Source organism: Poecilia reticulata, chromosome 6 (genome assembly GCF_904066995.2).
Source record: "Poecilia reticulata chromosome 6, P_reticulata-male-v2, whole genome shotgun sequence".
Lineage (NCBI taxonomy): Eukaryota > Metazoa > Chordata > Actinopteri > Cyprinodontiformes > Poeciliidae > Poecilia > Poecilia reticulata.
In genome coordinates, this window is record NC_088835.1 from 10,577,004 (window position 1) to 10,592,456 (window position 15,453).

Here is a 15,453-nt window from a genome sequence, read left to right on the forward strand (position 1 = left end):
GGGGAAATGTTACCAGGTAATATCACTACAATTTTTATCAATTTGATTGATGTCCATGTCATAATATAGTACCTGATCAATTTCATTTCCCCACACAATCACCTCATGCAATAAGAAAATGACTTGAGATTTTATTCATCACAAACCCAGCAGGGTGTCTGGACGATTCCTTCAGTCTCTTTCTTCCTTGCTCATTTCATACCTACTATGCTGCCTTGAGGAGCAATGCAGCTTGATCAATTTAATTGATAATGTTGTTGAGGCTCCCACTTTGAAAAGTACTGGAATAAGGCAGGGAGAAACAGGAATGATAGAAATATGAAACTAAAGTGTTATAATGGGTCAAATGAACCAAGTGATATATTTTGACACTGCCTTGCTTTTCTACCAGCTAGATACATTCAAGATGCTATATTTTGGCATTGAAGGAGTCTTTATTATGAATCATAGTGTATATTATAAAACATAACAGCCATGTAAGGATACCCAAGTTTAAATGTTACAAAAAATAGCGTTCACGTTGCAATTTTCATATTTAAAACGTTTCAACATGGCAGAAATCCATAAATAAATCTAACCTGTCCCTTTTGAGCAGACTAACTGGCTGCAAATATAAACTAATCCACAATATTGTAACTTTTTTTCTTTTTACTTTCAATCCACTAATTGGCTCTTGACTCCATATTCTTCTGGTAGCAGCAGTTGGACGTTCCTCATCTTGACACGAGAAATCAGGAAGGTCTGCAGGGGATTTGTTTTCCATCGCTTCTGATCAAGTCGCTAACTCATTTGCACACAGACAGAACGTGCTCGTAAACAAACCTCACCGGGGGGAACAAAACACGCAACAGACTGAAATTGTTTCCCGCCGGCATAAATCAAACGGGCCTCGAGGAGGACTTGTTTTAATCTGAGGAGGATGTTGTGTATACAGGTTACATATTCAAGTGTCCTTGTAAAAAGATAGCGCCATAATTTCTGGTGTCGCCCACATTAATTGGGTCAGCAGCTGCAAGGAGCTTGACCTGCGCTGTTGCTTGGCAACTATTAGCCGAGCGTATAGAGAAAATGTAAACCAGAACGGTTGTCTCCACCTCATCCCCCCCACCCCTCGCGCTCCCCATCGCTGGGAATTACTTAACAAGATTTGAAGCCTTCCTGGAATCCCAAATGGAAGAAAAATGAAACCAGTCAGGAAAATGGAGTATGTAAAAAAAATAAAAATAAAACAAAATAACAGAAAACGGTTGATTTATTGGCAGCACCAGACTGGACAGATATACAACACAGCAAAAGCAAGGAAAGGTCCAATTATTGAAACAAAACACAGAGAAAGCAACAAATCCAGTAAGAACATCAGAAAAGTCCAGGGTCCCCCCCACTAAAAAAAAAAGTACTTTCACCCTCTTTTAGTTAAATGCTACAATGTGATTTGTGGCTTCTAATGTAAAAAAAAAAGAAAAACAAAGGGCAACACTTTATTTGAAGGGGTGTGAATAAGACTGACATGACACTGTCATAAACATGACATAACACCTGTCATGAACATAAAGAAGTCTATATGAATGTCTATGACAGTTGTCATGAAGTGTCATTCAGTAAATAATGACACTTTTATTGCAAAGCTGCTCTAAAAGTTGCACTGAAAGTCTATTAAAAGTGCAAACTTTGCATGATTTTGTAAATAATGACAATTTAATGCAACCTTTAGAGCAACTTTGCATTAAAAGTGTCATTATTTACAGAATGACACTTCATGACAACAGTCATAACCATTCATAAAGACTTCTTCATGTTCATGACAGGTGTTATGTCATGTTTAAGACAGTGTCATGTCAGTCTTATTCACACCCCTTCAAATAAAGTGTTACCAAAAAAAGAATTACAGAATCAAGAGCTGCAAAGCAATTAAGCTAAATAAACTGACCTCTTCATAGAATGGCCTCTGTCATCCACAGACACACAATGTGCTCAATTAAACTTCAACACAAAAAGGGACCTCAGCTGTAATGAACTCCAGTATGGAGCGCCTCATCAGTATACTGTAATAGTACTCTGTGTAATAACCTTTCAGTAAAAAAAAACAACAGAAATTAAGCACGTATAATGTTAAATATCATCTAACTGGATGCACTAAATGAATACATTCAGTTAACGTAATAATTTTAAACCACTATTTACCTAATGAAACAAAATAAAACCAAATCATTGGCTGTTCTTTTTTATTATTTGGGTGTGTTTTGCAAAAATACAAGTTTTCATTACTTTTGTTGTTTGTTTGTTTAAACACTTTAAGTCGTTATGTGTGTTTGGCCTTTTCCATCCAAGAGAATCAAGTACATTTCTCGCAGGGTTAAAACATCGGATTATCTGGAATCTTTGGTCGCAAAGTTCTTGCTGAAACGTTTTAACACACATGCAAAAAAATAAAAAAATAAAAAAATCTGTAACTCATTAATAATTTAATTCATATTTGCACTTTAAAGAAAAAAAAATGTCTAAGGGCACATTTTTGGACCAACTCCCACAGAGCTACATTACAAAGAAATAACGTGGAACACGAAAACTCAGAAAAAGACACTTTTAAAGCGACTGTGAAGATAAATACTGCAGCTACAGAATGAGTTCAGAGCAGCAGGATGATGTGCCAACTGAATAATATTCAAAAATATATACCTGCAAAAAACCCGCTTCCAAAACCTTCAAAGATTATTTAGACATAAAGAAGCCCTGAGCTTTAAAGAAAGAAGAAGAAAAAAAAAAAAAAGGAGAGAAATACCCCTCCACTTCAATAGAATGTTTATGCCAAGGGCAAAACCAACCTCCCGACTCGGTTGATATTCAGAGAAAGGAGCAGGAGCCGCATTTGCAATCATCGAGCGGCTTGTTGCTTTGCTATTTCATCTCTGCTGATTGCATTTATTATCTTCGAGCCTAATATCGAGTGAGGGGATATGAAAAGGTCATCAACGTAGATTGATGCTGATAATCGCGCCGTTTCGACAAGAGACGCGACGTTTGAAACGGATTAAAAGCAACACAAGAGAATAAATTAAAAAACCGGCACAAGCCGAGGACCAAATGAGGTAACAATTGTTGGTTTGATATGAGGATATACAGCAGGGATCAGTCGAGCAGACCATAATTAGGACATCTTCCGTAGCGGTAGGCTGTTAGTATATAAACATATGAAATATCAAGGCACGATTGTAGCTGTAATACTGCTCCGTCTCAGAGTTACAGAAGCAGAAACACTCCTCAGATATAGGCACCCATTAGTTTAAACCATGACTGAAGTAAATTAAGAAAATCCAAGCCAGCACCGTGTCAATTAAAAGTTTGCCATCTGTTTTAAAAAGATCTGCTTCATATTAGGCTAGTTGCATCAGAACCGGTGCCAATATGGAGGCTTTTTCAGAGGATATCTTAGGAAAAATATATGAAAACCACAGAACCTGCTCTCTTAACGTCACTTACTGCATGGCAGAAGCATTCTTTGACTTATATATATATATATATTTTATTTATTTTTTTACATTTTTACACAAATTTTTATGTGTCTTAATTGGATTTTATATGGAAACCAAAACAAAGTAAAGTATAACTATTAAGGGAAAAACTTAGGATTTTTTTTTGCAAATAAAAGGTTTTGCATTTATATTCAGCCCCTTTATTCCGATACCAATAAAAAAAAAATCAGCTAGAAGTCGTTAATAAACAACTACCATCAGTAAGACCAAAATTATGCCCCAAATTACCAAGAGGTGTCCACCTAAACAGGACGGGTCTAGTAAGGAGAGAAACAGCCAGGAGAGGTTCAAAGGTCAAGTGAGAGTGATGATACGATGGCATTAATCGTGGACTCTGGAAAGAGTTTATTATTTTATTTCACTGTTGAAATAAAGTAATGAAGAGTTTTGTTTACAGTAGGAGACAAAGCAAACGTGTGAAAGAAGAAGATATTCTAATCATTTGAGATCAAAACTGGATTTTTGGACAACGTACAAAATGCTACTTGTGGCAGCAAATGACAACAACCCAAACCATACAGACTGGTATCTGAATGGTTTGGATCAAAAGCATATTCATGTGTCATAGTGACCTAGTCAAAGTCCAAGCTTAAATCCAATCGAGAATCAGTGGTAAGACGTGAAAGTTGATGTTCACAGACACTCTCCGTTTTATCTGATTAAACTCGAGTTATAATGAAAAGGAAAAGGAATTTTATTTAAAGTATTGGCTCAGAGGGGCTAAATGCAAATGAATGCAACAATTCCCAACTGATAATTTGAAAAAGATCCTTAAAACCCTGATTTAGTCCTCGTCTTTACACTATGTTGTATTGGTCTAGCACATAAAATCCCAATGAAAGACACACAGGTTTGCTTCAGTAACGTGTGTGTGTGTGTGTGTGTGTGTGTGTGCGTGTGTGTGTGATAAAGTTTAGTGGGTAAAAAAACCTGCAACAATCTGAAGTCTCGGTAAATTCTTTCTGCTTTGGCGCAGTTGGAAAATCCACGCGTTCACGGCGAGAGTCTGCCGACGTCAAACGACACAACGGGTTGGTCTTGCACTGCGTTGTCTATCACAATGCTCGGGTGCGTCTCCTGCGTGTCCATCGATATGGTCGAGTTTGTGGAAGGCGTCGTTCCGAAGTGCGACCCGTCCACCGACAGGAGCATCGGCGTTCCCGACCGCTTCAGGCTGTCGCTCATGGTCAGGTGCATGTCCTCCGGGGTCGCTCCCATCTCCTTGCTGTACTCCGAAGGTGATTTCCTCTTTATCCTCTCGTACGCCTTGTCTTGGTTTTCCGTGAACGTCTCGCTGTCCTGAAAGCGTCCAAACAGCCAGACGAAGAAGCCGAAGAGGACAAACGCCGCCAGGCTCGGGATGAAGGCCAGGCACTTGATGTCCAAGCTGGCCCCGATGTAACGGCTGTGGAGGAACATGTCCCGCTCCACGTACGTCTTGTTGGTGCTCGGGTTGATGTTGGTGGAGCGCCACTCGTAGGTGAGCGTGCTGTGGTTGAAGTGTCTGAGCGTTTCCGGCTCCTCCACCGTGTAGATCTTCTCTCCTGGCCCAACGTACTGACCGTACTCGTAGGGCTTGTAGAAAATCTGGTTCTTCCACATGTTTAAGTCCAATATAAGCACGAGGAAGATGATACCATAGTTGAACCACTTACCTTAGGAGAGAGAGAGCGAGAGAGAGAGAGAGACAAAGAGAGGCACATGATATAGGGTTAGGGCTGGGAAGGGTTAGGGTTGTTGTCCATAATTTCAGGGTGAACTTATCCAAATTAGTACTAATAATTAAATTGATTCATTTTGAAATTTATGTAATCAACAAAGTAAATTAATTAGAGTCAAAAATATACATGGTGATGTAAAACTAGGTTCTCAATAAACCTAAATTCTTCTCGACTATCCCAACCAGTTTGCTCTGTTTTAAAGAGATCAGTTGAAACTTGGTTAGATTTGGGTGACACAACAGGAAAAGGACCCCAAAAAGGTCAAAACCGGTTTTGGAATGAACAAACCAGCCTATCAATAAGTCTCTGAAACGGCCTCTAGCTCAACACTGTTGTAAGTAAGTTCACTGACATTGCTTTAAAGCCCGGTCTCTGGCAGGAAATCAATGAACCTTCCAATCTCTGCCAAGAACATTCAGCAAGATCCCAGCCTGAGTATATTTGAGCCCATATGCATAATTTTAACACTGTCTACATCAAACTCACATTGAGTTCAAACACTTGGTTTTTAAGTAAACTGAAGTTGGTTGTTGTACGGCGATACCCTCCCCCAAAACAATTTCAAATTAAGCTCACGCCAATAGCAACCTGGTGTAAAACTTCTGACCGCTGCTGTCTGGGAAAACGGCATCATCAGAGAGGCACACTTTCACCGTCGCGCATCAGGACTCCCTCTCGCTTTGCATTCAGCTCATGCGCTGAGAAAGAGAAATCCATTTACAGGTGCTACTTACAAGATTGCTATATTACCATGAGACAGCCATCTCCTTAGGATGACTGATAGCAGGCAGATGTCTCCCCAGGTATACACGACACCACTACTCCCCACCAACCACCACCAAAGATGTGATGCTAATAAGCTTTTAGTTAAACCAATCACGTCGTGGTGTAGCCACTTTCATCACGCTTAATGTTCTATCCAATGCAACCGGGTTAACAACCTCTTGCAAAAATTACCGGGCGTTTTGAAAGTGTAGCGATTAGCTCGGGAACATTTGCTTCCCCCCACCCCTTTTTCTCAGCTTTCCACGGAGAAAAAGGTGGGAGGGGAGGGCGCGGTTTTAAAGGAAAAATCGTACTCGTTCGCAGAGTGCACTGGCACACGTGAGGAATGATGAAAACATAGCTGAAGCGTCTGTGGCACCTGCGTGACACATCAGCTACACATGCATTATAAATGGCTGCTGTGGTTTTAACAAACGAACCCTTCCCAACGGGGAGGGGAACGGGGAAACTGGAGCAGCCACGCCACGTTTTTTTCTTTTCTTTACTCCCAATTTGTTTAAAGAAAATGAAAGGCGCTTCTTCCTCATCGACTGCAATGATGACTTCCAGTTTCCCTGTCATGATCTTTGCCTGTTTAAAAGCTGGAGATCCTCCCTCCTAGAACGATGACACAATCTTTATCCTTTTATTCCCGAATGTACCTGTGATGTGAATGTGGTACTCCTCCTTAAAGATGCGCTTGCAGACAGGAAGCTTGACCTTCACATGTGCTGTTGACATTCCAGGTAAATTTATATCCAGGTCACCCATGAAGTGAGGAAACTCCCAGTCCTGTCAAAATAAAAAAAAACACACACACAATCGACCATCAATTCAGTTAACTTCAACCAGACGCGGCGGGTCGAGCAGAAAAAAAAAAAAGAAACGCATTCAAATGACAACTTCAGCAGTGAAAAATGTCAACCGTGTATCATCCATTATTGGATGCTGCACACTTCACTGAAAGTCTCTCATATTAGCTGATATTAAGTCTCGGTGGAGCCTCTTCACACGCCGACTGAGGGTCAAACAAGGTGTCGGCCGCTGCGGCGCGGAGATCACACCGAGTGTTTACAGGCTGGTGGAGTGAACCGGCGTGCGCTGGGATTTCAACATGTCAAAATACATCAACAGGCAGAGCAAAGTGACATTTAGAAGCTGCCGATGCCCTGCAGTGTCACTAAGCTACTTCCCCCACCTCCCCCCGCCCCCACCCGCAGTATGAAGCTGGAAACTACAAAAGAAGAGCTGCTGCTGTTCATACTGACATGATTCACAAGTATAAGAAAGAAATCACTCCCTGAATGTCTCAGATGGCGCAGCAGCCAGGAGCGGCTCAACGTGGCGGAGATAACTACTGTAAAATGCCTCTTTTTGGATTGGATAGTATCGTATCGTGACAAAAGTTTTTATCACGATCAACGTATCGTGATAAAAACGTCTCATATCAGTCGATGTCAATTATTCATTACGGTTTTTTTTTGTTCGTTTTAAATATATGAAAAACTATTGACGTGACCTTTTCTGTTTTATACTCAGTTTTCACGCCACTACATTATGAGGCACAGTGGCAAAACCTTAAACTGTTGTTGCTTAGTAAGGGGCTGTTGCTAGGTAACCAAAGAGCGAGTGAGTTAGTTGACGCCACCCACCTTGCTTAGCTGAGTGGTTGACAGGCTAAAGTCTTTCCTGTGCCTACATCTCCCAGAATGCTGTGCGGTTCTATAATCGTAGTTCAGTGAATTTTATCGAATTTTCGATCAGACGTATTATCTATTGATGTTAATCACATGTCTACTGCTATTGATTTATTGTCTAGTCCAGGAGTGTCCAAAGTCGGTCCTCAAGGGACGGGATCCTGCATGTTTTAATTCTCTCCCTGGTTTAGCGCACCTGCATCAAATGATGGCTCATTTGAAGGCCTAAGGAGAACATTGACTTGCTGAGGAGGTTGTTACTACCTCCAGGTTCTGTTGTTCTGTTATTTGAACAAAATCTCTGAAAAAATAATATCATGTATCTGAATCCTTTATGTACTAATGATCTGAGAAGGGCATTGCCGATATCTATGAACTTACAGGGTTATAGGATTTTAAGAACCATCTTCCACCAACTAATGAATTTTTACAAATAAATAAATCTAACAGTGACGTACCACCATATCCGCCTCCTGTGTAAACGTGCTTACACACCAAATACAAAGAAAACCGAGGTTCGGTAAAGGAAACGGCTGGGGAGACACACGGAAACATACACAAACAAAAAAAAAGAAGGTAAAACCCCGCCTGGAGCTAAATCCAGGCAGGACATTAATTGGCCTGAGAACACCTCCATCCATTTTTCTCATGGAGATGAGAGATAAGCTTTGGCGCCACTTCGACGCAGATGTGGACAAAGCTCTGATGAATTCCCATCGACGGGTACGACGAGGCGACGGCTGCTGGTGCGAGGGTCCCTTACAACCTCCCCCCTCCCCAAACCCCGTGATGGGGATAGCTGCTAGCTCACCTCGTAAATTACCGCAGTAAATGTACTTGCTGTACACCGTGCAGGAAATGAGAAGGGCTGGTTGTAAACAGAACGCTGAGAGTGGAGAGTGATGTACAGCCGAGGGCGGAGGACTAAAAACATCTCTGTGAGGGGTATTGTGTAAACTGAGCTAGTTCGTTGCATCTGCATAATCACATTTGTTAAATTAATGTGGAAAAAAAAAATCAAAGTGGGAAGTAATTAGCAGCCAGAGCAGGACTTTAAAAATATATATATATATATACTATATAATTTTTTCAATAAAAGCAGCCTGGAACTCACTTTTGGAGCTGTATTACAGATTAACATGGGAAATATACTGGTGACCTTGCGAGCTTTCTGTGGAACGCTCCATTTGTAACACTCGGACACGTTCTCCCAAGAAACTGCTTCCTTCTTTAATTAGCACAACAAACAGACCAGGGACATGTACTTAAGTAGCAACAAATTTTAGTCAGGCAGCATGTGTGTCTAACGAGTCCATAGCAAATCTCTTCCCTAGGAGTTTGGATGCTCTGTTATGATTTGTACACCGGATCGTGTAATGATTATACACTGCCTTGTAAAACAATTCACACCTCTTGAATAGTTTCACATTTGGTGATGTTGGAACCACAAACTCTAATGTATTTTATCGGGATTTAATGTGGCAGACCAACACAAAGTACCACATATCTATGAATCAGAAGGGAAATGACACTGTTTAAAAATTTTAATAAAAGTCATGTGCTGATAACCCTAGATAACTCTAAATGACACGAAAACCTCCGAAGGAGACACTGAGCTCAACTTCCTTCTTCATAAAATGCAAACAAAAACGGAGGAGCGTCAGATATCAGCAGCTGTAGGATTTCTACTTTGTTTTTGACAGATTTCCATGAGCCATTTCTCCTTCTAGCACTAGACACACACATTTTGTCTGTTTGTATTTACCCAGAATGCTAAGCGCAATAGTCTGCTTCCTGCTTTGGAGCAGTTCACTTGGCATTCATACTGCATTCGAACCGCACCAGAGTTCACTTCAACCAAACCGAGACTTAGGTTTTCAGGCGGACCAGTGTTCACACCTTCCCACTTCCTAGGCTAGTTTGATTATAGCGAACTAAAAAAAAAAACTGGTGTGAATTCACCCGTAGTTGTACACAGTTCAACTAATGTCTTTCTTTAGCCATTGCTAAAGAAAGATATAAAAACAGCACTCTCAACAACAACAACAAAAAGTTTTAAAAACCATTTTGGGGACAAAAAAAAAAAAAAACGTGTGAAAGATATTCATCCGTTCAGATTAAATATTTTGGTCCACATGCAGAAACGCTACGTCAGCTGGAAGACATAACACTGCAGATCACCCTGAACTATGGTACCATTTAATAGCCAGTGCTAGGGAATAAATAAAGAGGAAGTACCTTGTTAAAACCAGAAACCTTCATGTTATAATGAGACATAAAAATACATTCCTCTAACAGATCGCAACTGCTTAAAGAGAATCAAAGGAGCTCCCTCTGACTCTCCATCTTCTAACTCCATTTCTTCCTGAAGACACTCATCAGGTGTTGCTGTTTTATTGTGACGACCTCTCTCATTTAAACACGAACATATTGAAAGTCATAATGAGATTTTAAACTCATGTTTTAAATGCCATTACAACAACTGTCTAGTTTTAACAACATACCGCATCTGTATTTGTTTAGCTCTGTGAGTTAAACTTTTAACACTGGACACGCCGTTCCTAGGGTGAAACGTGACAGCCGTGGTATCATGTTTGCAGATGCTTACTTCAGCAGGAAATGGGAAGCTGGTCAGAGTGGACGGAAAGAAGAACGCCACTAAATACAAGGCAGGCAGAACTACCGTGGATGTACATGAATATGCTTATCTCCAAGCATATTCGTGTCTTAAAATGGCCCAGACATAAATTCAATTCTGAATTGTGTGCACGACTTTAAAAAAATGCTGTTCAGGTCCTCTTTTACTCTGAGTTTGAGCTGTAATTGCAAAGAGAAGTGAGGGAAAAAGTTTGGTCTCTTAAAGTTCAAAGCATTTAGAGACAAAACTCAAAGGACTTGCAGCTTTCACTGCAAAGTACTGACTCTGAAAAGAAAGAAGGAGAGGGAAAGAGAAAAATACAAAAAAAGATAGGAAGAAGGAAATAAAGAAAGGCATGCATGATTTGTCATTCACTTTTTTTTCTTTTTTTTGCTATGGTCTTTCACATAAAAGTCAAATAAATACACTGAAGTCCAACATATTGAGGAGGTAAAAATTGAGAAACAAATTTGAAAAACTCCGACAAGGTACAACTGCCTTTGTGAGGCACCGTGTCTGTTTGGCATGAAAGAGCGCTTCACTCGCAAGATGTCTTCAGCACAAAAGCATTTGTGGCTTTTTTTAGAGGTCCAGTCAAAACCGCATTCATATTTATGAGACGGTGACATAAATGGCGAACACGGGAGAAAATAATAAAACGGCAAGAAAAAAAATAAAAAAATTGTGACTCATGAGCATTTAGGAACATAAACTATGCTCAGACGTGTTGGATCAGGTGTGGGGAAATCAGAATGGAAGGACCGAAAGGAGAGAAGGAGAGGAGAAAAAGAAAGATTTGTGACCATGCCAGCTGAGAGTGATCAAACACTTTCTCTTTTCCAGAGCTATGTGCCGCAGAGCTCCGTTGATGAATAGGGAAAAATGGGAACTGGCAAGACGGGTAGTGGACTGAGCCAAGAGACGTCCCTGTCCCCCCACCCCACCCTCTCCTCTCTCTACTTTTTTTAATTGGCCACAAGGGAGCGTTCTACCTGCATAACAATGAGAAGGTCGAAGACCAAGATGAAGGAGGCTAGGAAGGCTCTGGAGACCTCGTCGCTGGGCAGGAAGCCGCGGTTGAGGTTGTCCCAGCTGATCCAGTCGGTGCTGATGACCAGAACCACCACCGAGGTCAAAGAGATGAGCACCGTCCTGCAGGGAAAGTGAAGAAAAGTTAGTGTGAAGGGAGGGAGGGTAAGGAAAAAAAAATGGAGGAAAAAAAAGTGTGGCAAACAGAGACAGAAGGGGGAGATCTGTGAATGGAACGTCGAAGAGTCTTGGGGTGGATTCATACCAGCCTTGTTTCGTCTGCTTTAATTGGACTCTAGTTTGTTTTCCTGGAAAGCCTGTTTCATTTGGAGAGGTGTCAATACAGGATGGAGCTCTGCTGCAAAGCAAACTCTCGTCCACCTATAAACCTATCGGCTTGAATGAAGTGAATTCTGGTGAGATCGCTCCAAAAGCAGGAAGCGGACTGTAGCGCAGGGCATTCTGGGTAAATACAACCAAAACAAACATGTCTAATGACTGAGGCATAGCGTCAGATATATGCTGCAACTGCTAATATCTGACGCTGCGCCATCTTTGTTTACATTTTGTGAAGAAATGTCTTTTTCTGAGGTTTTCGCGTCGTCCTCTTCTGCGGTTCTTGTTGCAGCGCCACCCACAGGTGAAGGGGGTGAACAGGTTTGTTCAATTAGTTTCTTTGACACAGTGCAGTGAGGAAGCGAACCGCACCAATTGAAAACGCAACAATTTTGGTCCCAAATCAAACCGAGCCTACCGCACCATCAGGTGTGAAAACACCCTTAGAAGACGATGTGAATAAACAGAAAAGTCTGCATATGACAAAATAATGTAAATCCGAACTCAACCGCACACCAATTTCCATGCATTTACATGCTTAACACAAAACTGCTCGTAGCGATTGCTGTGTTTTCTTGCATAAGTCAGCTCCATATTCGCCGTTTTGCTGGAAAAACATCTTCATTCATGTGAAGAGAGACACACTCTCCTCGTATTATTCTCCACTGGATATTTTGCCTCAATGTCACCCGACCATTATTGTGCTGCTGTGTGCATTTTCGCACCGCACGACGGCTGGTTGCCCTGCAGACACAGGCTGCCAGCTCGTATCCCATTTCAGCAGAGTGGGGGGAGATAAGTTTTAGGAGGAGGTTTTAATATTCCACAGTGGGACTCTTGCTCTCGGAGTGGCCAATCTTTTGGCAGCCGTCGCCGGCTATCTGCCGCAGCGTATCGACGAGCCCCGTCCCACAGAGCACTTATCAATCACATTTCAAGCTCTGAATCCCAAACGACGGCCTCGTCGAATCCAGCCATCGATTGCGACAGCCGGGGCCGCCCGTCAATAAAGACGAGGAAAGCCGCAGAAGAATTTGTCTGCTCGGATTTCAAATCGCGAGCGAGTCGATTCGACGGAGGGAAACATTGGCGAAACTCTCTTTGATACGTCTGCACACTTGGCGCCGAGCGTGCGTGTCAAAGTTATTCAGTTTCCCCACTTGTCCTTCAATCACTCTGTGACCCGAGAGTGAACCAACGGCGAGCACGTTCAGATGTCATATCTGACTGACAGCGTTCACGGCGAGTGAATTTAGCGCCTCTGTGGACCGAGCAGCCCGGCGGTTGCATACTTATAAGCAGAAATCGGACCCACTAATCCATCCCATAATGGGCGTATCGGACACGGTTTGCTGCATTTGTTTACAGTTTATTTCAGGGTCACAGCTTGTGGTAGGGCTAAGTAAAAGACAGGTTTGTGGCACACCCAGCAACCTTGCAGTGTCCATCGATTTTCACCCTGTTCTTCTAATTAAAGGTGCTGACACTGAATGAGGGCAGATTAACACGGATATTCGCTGCACGCAACCCTGCGACGGGCTGCTGAGACCACAAGACATGCGTGCATGCACACACACGCATCTTTGCGAAGCATCACGCTACATGCAAACACATTTAGTTTCACCAAAGATAAAGAAAAGCGTGCCATAACATACCAGAAGAGGACGATTCGATTGTTGCCTCGTTTCCAGACCCTTCTTGCAGCTTTGCCCCAATCTGGGTAGTGTTGATCCTGAAGCATCATATCTGTCACCTGAAGTGAATGAACAAACATTCAAAATGGCAATATGATAAGAAGGGTGATAAATCATTTAGCAACTTTGTAAGACAGTTTTTTACAGACCAATATTATCCAGGCCTGCTTTTTTTATTTATAAAAACACAACTTACTTTTCTATGAGGAACGATTTTAGCAATTCCCACCTGAGGATTAGACTGAAAAAGGGCAAGCAACTACAACCATTTTTTGTTTTTTAAGTACCTGGAGCCATTGTTTGCTTTTTGGGATGATATATTTGACCACATTATTCAGTGAAAGCAGGTCTTAAAATGTTTTTCTTAACCTCACCAGCGTCTTAACATGACAGCACAAAGGCACAACAAAAGTCCCAACTCAACAAAATCCATTTAACAACAAAAGCTGCAACACAACAAAAAAAATGCACAAAGTAACAACAGAAGACAAAAGTCACAACACAGCAACAAAATTAAAAAAGCAGCAAAATCCACAAGAAAAGTCAAAACTGCAAAAGTCATAAAGCAACATGAAAAGCCACACCACAGCAAAAAGAACAAAGCAACAAAATTCACAAGTCGCGACACAACAACAAAATTCCTTTAGCAACAACAGAAACAACAAAAGTCACACAGCAACAACAAAATCCACAATGCAACAAAACCAACAAAAGTCAACACAACAGCAAAATCCACAAACAACAAGTCTCAACACAACAAAAATCACAACATAACAGCAAAAAGCTGCAATGTAACTACTTTTCATGCAACAACACGCAAGAATGAACATATTTTTCCACATTTGGAACGCCATACATGGCAGTTACACTTTGTGCTCCCACTTTCACAGTGTTTTGACGCATTAACATAACTTCCTATGTCCAGCCGCCTCTCACCCGTTACAGCTGGAGGTACGCACCGGCGCCCCTCACACCACCAGTGGGAAATGGATGGATGAGCGGAACATAACTTTCACTTTAGTATAAATGTTGCTTTAGCAGAACTTCCCCTGTGGCTTCTGCCGTTTTGTTGTGGCTTTTCATTTGCATTTCTTTGACCCTTCTGGGACACCATATTTAACAGCATAAATATGGTGTCCCATTAGAAACGCCAACCCTCTGTATGCCATGTCCTAATCCTTTAGGGTTGATTTTTTTCTATGTTCTGGGACTAAAAAATATACATTTTAGTTAACTTTTTTCTTCTTTTTTGTGACAATTTAGGATATGAAAAATTATGATTAAAAGTCACAAATAACTTTGAACAACCTCCCAATGACAGATATCGTTTCCCGGAGTTGCTACATGGACGACAGCCGACGGCATCAGTTTATGAGCAGACGGACGAAAATCCTTTAAATCATAAAATATTTTTATTGGATCGAGCGTTGTCTCAGTATGCTTTTAATACACAAATCAACATTATTCTTTCTGCAGAGCCGCAGCAGTCAAGGTCAATTCAATAGAGCGCCTCACAGCAGATCGTAAAGCTCGTGTTGGAGGAGAGGATTTCAACCAGGGAAACGGGAGGTGATTCTCGCTCTTCTTTGACTCTAGGAGTGAGCGTACTCTGCTCTGTGGTAGAAACAAAGAGGTCTTGTTCAGAGTGCTTTATTGAGTTAATAATAATTTTAAAAAAACAAGTGGTGAATAATTTCTGGCATCAGCCCTTTTGTCGTTGCATAAAATTTTCATCCGTCACACAAAGCTGTGCATCCGTTTATCACCTTCCTCTTCCGTTTCTCCCTTCTTCCCCTTTCACCTGTTTCCTCCTTCCTACTCCGACACTTTCTCTCCCTCTAAAGTATGCACCTTGGAATACTAATGCGACGGGTGAGGGAGGTTGGCAGGTTGTCTCGGCTGCGAGCCCCACTCTTCCCGGCAGAGGAGGCCCACTCCCGCTGGAGCTCCTCTCCTCTTTCATGTTGAATAATGAACAGAGGTGGGTTCCTCCTGCAATGTGCCCCGTCCCTCCATTGTTTTCCCTGACGCTCCCCCCCTCCT

The 15,453-nt window shown here is 41.7% G+C and overlaps 1 protein-coding gene across 6 annotated transcripts in view; it reads right to left on the reverse strand.

The window, feature by feature from the left end:
- Positions 1 to 1,234: 1,234 nt before the first annotated feature.
- Positions 1,235 to 15,453, reverse strand: part of tmem117 (transmembrane protein 117) — a 51,775-nt gene continuing 37,556 nt past the window's right edge. For all 6 annotated transcript variants that reach the window (XM_008411033.2, XM_008411032.3, XM_008411031.3 and 3 more), the window contains 4 exons: positions 13,372 to 13,469; positions 11,344 to 11,503; positions 6,679 to 6,808; positions 1,235 to 5,185 (listed from right to left, as the gene is read on the reverse strand). In XM_008411033.2, the coding sequence (XP_008409255.1) occupies positions 4,524 to 5,185; positions 6,679 to 6,808; positions 11,344 to 11,503; positions 13,372 to 13,469 (1,050 nt within the window). In that variant the 3' untranslated portion in view covers positions 1,235 to 4,523. The remainder of the gene's footprint in view (positions 5,186 to 6,678; positions 6,809 to 11,343; positions 11,504 to 13,371; positions 13,470 to 15,453) is intronic.